Genomic DNA, 4742 nt, shown 5'->3' with positions numbered 1-4742 from the left:
ACCTTGAGCACATCTGATTAACTATCTGAGAACAGATGGCTATCAGATGAGGCTTTCCATCAAACTCCTGCAGCTGGACAGGGTTCATGTCTGGAGAAGACAGGTTCAGTGACAACATTCTGGGAATTAAAGGACCATGCAGCTAAAGGGTCATGAGTATTTAAAACAGAGAGGCAATTTGACTCTATATATAATTCGGAAGTCAAATGTGGAAAAGCTTTGAGAAGATTGCAACATCTTTTGGCATTACTTGCACAGTAGGTTTGGCTGATTTAGTACTTTTGAGCAGATGGTTGTCATAGGAGATTTCCCATCTCATCCACACAGCTGGACAGGTACACTGCAGGAATTAAGATCCTTAATCTGCACAACACTGCTGCATGTCTCAGGCTATAAGAAATCACTCCTGATGCACCTCGGCATCATAAAATGTTTGAAAGTTCAAGCTGTTGGAGGCAACATAATTTCACACTGAAGCAGACAGCTCCCTGTCTGGCTGACTGTTTGAATCACCATGTTCTAATAGTCTAGAATACTGTCACATGATGCATTTACACATTTCTCACTTGTTCAGAATCACACAGGGGATGTTTAAAAACTGTATTAACTCAGTACGAGCACAGTCTCAATAACACCATCTAGTGTTCGACTCCAGCTCAATCCAATTGAACCCCACTACAAACACACTCTCTATAAATATGTTTCTTTTCAATTAGGCAATATGGTCACAGGTGTCTCTGTGACAATTATCAGTGTATAATTGTATCATTTGACGGACGTGAAAATAGATGGAACAAATCTAAATACTTGACTTCTGTCGTACACAGATATTATCCATATATCACTGAGAAAGGCACTCTAAATGATTCCTCTTGCAAATCATTGTGCAATCTACAGTACAGTAATTACTTTCAAAACATATCCATAGGCTGCATAACTCTACACCTTACAAAGGATCTCGGCTGTAATAGAAAGCTTTGCCCTCAAGCTCGTTAAAGCTCAACATCATAGGTCAGTTGAGAGAATGAGAGAAAAAAAACAGGCAGAAAATGGGACACGAATGTTTCACCACGATAAAGAGCATGAAACAGGATGAGACAGCTGCAGTAACTGTAATAGAATGAAACAAACATACCAGTGAAATAAAAAACAGAGTTGATTTTTAGCCTTCTTTGCAGATAGAGAACAATATGATTTTCATATTAGTGTTGGTATACAAGAATATAAAATGTGTATAATGTATGAAGCCTCTAATTGCTGTTGTTTTACTTCTCTAATTTCAAACAAATATTATACTGGCGGGCACTCATTAAAATGATACTGGATAAAGCAGCAGAATATGCTGTCAGAAAGAAAGGGGCAGGGGTAGGTTGCAATATTCAGTTTAAGTCAGACAAATAGTAACCACCTGGGTATTGATATTTTTCTTGTACTTGTTATTGATGTTATTAACCAGAATTAGTCTCAGCCTCAATGCAGTACATGTGTTTATGGCTCATGGATGCTTCCCTCCACTCAGTCCAAAAGTTGTAATAAATGACAGGAAGACTGCAAAGCAGCAGCCTCAAGTGACTCACGTTTCAATAAAGCGTGAGCTCTTGCTTTTGTGACATCTGCAGTCTGCTTTCTGTGTCATCTCTGTATGTGTTCTCTTATGACTTTTTCAGCAGGCAACCAACCCATTAGATACTGATTCTGTCACAAATGTAAAAAACAAAACAATAACTTTAAAACAAAGCCAAAGCAGTACATTCATATACAACATACAGAAAAATTACAGCACACAAGCTCAGCAATGTATTAGCTCTGCTTTATGTTGCTGCTCTTGGTTAGATCGTTTACTTACAATAGTGTGACACTGACCACCCTCCCAAAACTGTTATTAGTACTATACTCCAGCACATTACTTCACCTTAGTATAAGAAAAACATTTGTAGTTCATTGTCTAAAAGTCTCAAGTGGCTACCTGTATTTCTGCTTCCTTACCTGTGCCGCCATTAGTGATAACTCCATTATATGTAAAAGTAAGACTGTCGATGGCCAAAAGAAAAAAATGCAGTATGATGAAGGTCCCTGAAACTGCACTGCTGTGCTTCGCTAGATGAGTGCGGCTGTGGGTGCGCTACATAATGACTCAATGAATGCTTTTCATGCTTCATGGAAGAGTTTGTTCACTCAGTACATCGCTCTCTCTTTCTCCATAGATGTTTGGTCAGAGTGGGGTGGGGTGGGGTAAACCCTGCAGAATTATTGATGCTGGTGTAGCTTTCGCATGTAAGCTCTCTTGACACCACTACATCTTGCTGCAACCACTTTCTTTTCTTTCAACTTCATATCCTTAAATAATACATCTCCATCTGAAAATTTACATCAACATTATCTTTTGTTTCTCCATCTTAGACTTGCTTGCATCCATACCAGGCTTATAGACATTATAACTAATGGCTTTATTATGATTTATGGATCATTTCCTCATGTTTTAGAGATCAGTAATAATGCACTTTGGGGTTGACAGGACGAGAAAAGCTCCCTTGCTGGTGTTTATTCCCCTCATGCATGACTTGACATTTTTAGCTATAGCTTTTTAATTTATCTTGGCTGCAGGTCATCTGGACCTAAATCCATTTATCAACAACGTAATCTGCAAAGTTGATATAGTATCTTAACAACTCTTTATTAATGATGTAGTAATATTTACCAGCTGCGACACCGACGCTGGTATTGTTTTCACCTTGTGCGTCTATGTGTGTGACATCATGGCAAGATGTCTTCCTGGAGACACCTGCTATAGTGGGAACTAGCAGACTGTTTGAACTATCTACTAAAATGTTACAGGATGACATCAAAGTGAAAAAGAAAGATAAATGTATAAAAAATGGGCTGTATTCGAAACCACACAGCTTCTACTGACATATTTTATAGCTGGGGAGGACTGGAACTCATAGGTTAAAGGTCATCTGTTTTGCAGACTGAACAATGTTCCATATTTTGAATGATTATAGAGGAGTTCTGGGAGTTTGCCATGTAGTGGAGCCGTCACTGTCTAGGTCCCGGTGTTCAAGTTTAGATGTCATGTTTGGCTTCTATCAATACACCTACCAAGTGTAAAACCATGTTGTGATATTTCACATGCATTTCCACGCAGGGCTTTTATGTACAAATTGGAAATAGAAAGGTACTTTTAGTCTTAAAATCTACAAAACCAAACTGTAACGACATCATTTTAGTATCTTGGTCCCTGTGCTGTGACTGAAGTGCATTTCTTCTTTCTTTCAGGGGAGGTTTCAGGGGAAAACTCACACAGAAACACCACACTGGGACGCCCAAAGAATGCAGTATTGCTCAGATACAGCCAGGCACACATGCACACAGCATGTCTTTTGCTTGTTTGTGCTTGAAATTAGCTAATCTGAGTTGTTGAATGTAATTTCCAAAGACAGATTCACCCCAAGCCACTTATGTGTTTCTAATGTCAAGCTGTTAACTGTAGACCTCTATTGTACGCTGTAGCCTTTGGAACAATTACTAACGCATGAGAAAACCCCTTAAAATAGTCCCTGTTGTGGCCTTTGTATGTGTGTTACAAGTAAGCGCGAGAACATGGTTGTACATTTGTGTGCCCTATGTGTGTAGGCATATGCATGTGAGGCAGGGCAGCTTTAGCGCATTGTGTCTCTCCTTTATGCACACTACAGTCCATTTGAGGAGAGATGGTCATTTTTCCCTGAGGGCCAGCGAGTCCAGCTGTCAGCGGAGAGAGAGTGAGACACAAAGTGAATTTGAAAAAAAGAGAAACAAAGAGGAAATTGTGGACTGATAGAGAGACAGGTCATTTACATAGTTGTTAAAAAAAAATTTTTAACCAGTATTTATTCAACCATTACCTACCCGCAGTTTGTACATTTGTGTGTTTTATATGTGTATTACACGGGAGTACTGACTGTCCAGGAGAAATCTCCCTGCAGTTTTTCCTTCTTACAATTCTTCACACATCCACTTCCCAGAGTGCCTTTACACAGAGATAGAAAAAACACTTTAATATCATCGTAGCCACAAAGACGCTATACTTCACATTACATACCCAACAAAGGCCTCACACACAGATAGACACACACATGCACACACGCAGGAACAGATACCTAACGTTGCTCTTTGCCTGCTTACAGCGAAAAAAGGAACAACAAGGACTTTTCATAAAACTACAAAATACCAGGGCAATTATTCAGCAAATTTAGTCTATTGCTGAAAGAATGTGTTAAACATTAATTTGTGAGGCATTAGCGTTCATTTAGGATTGTGTTTCTGTTCATCTGACAAATGTAAGTTGCAATATTCACTATGCTTTTAGCTCTGGTTTGGTCTCCACCACAGACTGTATGAAATATGGCCGTATAGTCTCCTTGATGTCATCCGTAGCTTTCTGAAAAGCCAGAGTGAAGCTCTAGCTTGGCAGTGCCTGAGGCTGCCTTCGCCTGGCCAATCTAAATGGAGGTGAAGCGTGGATGAAGCTGGGGCGCGCCGAATAAAGCCCATTTAGTCTACCCATGAGCATTAATAAATGGAGGCAGGGAGAATTTTGCTCCTGTAGATGACTGAGAACTATAAATGTATCCTGCACAAGATACACAATTACACAATAAACATAGAAATGATTTTAGCTATCTTTCGTCTTCTGCATTCTCCTGTTGTCTCCTGTTATTATCTCACATTCATCCCCCAGAAACAGTCCCACAGATCCAGCC

The 4742-nt window shown here is 39.6% G+C and overlaps 1 protein-coding gene across 1 annotated transcript in view; it reads right to left on the bottom strand.

Moving 5' to 3' along the window:
- The window catches only part of LOC310946975 (uncharacterized protein C14orf132-like), a gene marked incomplete at both ends in the record, with an annotated part of 18931 nt that extends 16918 nt beyond the window's left edge, over window positions 1-2013 (bottom strand). Inside the window, one exon of the mRNA XM_083913585.1 lies at window positions 1987-2013. Within this exon, the coding sequence (XP_083769711.1) occupies window positions 1987-2013 (27 nt within the window). The remainder of the gene's footprint in view (window positions 1-1986) is intronic.
- Window positions 2014-4742: the final 2729 nt, after the last annotated feature.

Source organism: Echiichthys vipera (genome assembly GCF_963691815.1).
Source record: "Echiichthys vipera genome assembly, chromosome: 5".
Lineage (NCBI taxonomy): Eukaryota > Metazoa > Chordata > Actinopteri > Perciformes > Trachinidae > Echiichthys > Echiichthys vipera.
The sequence above is the reverse complement of the archived record's forward strand: the minus strand, read 5'-3'. Positions and strand labels throughout refer to the sequence as shown.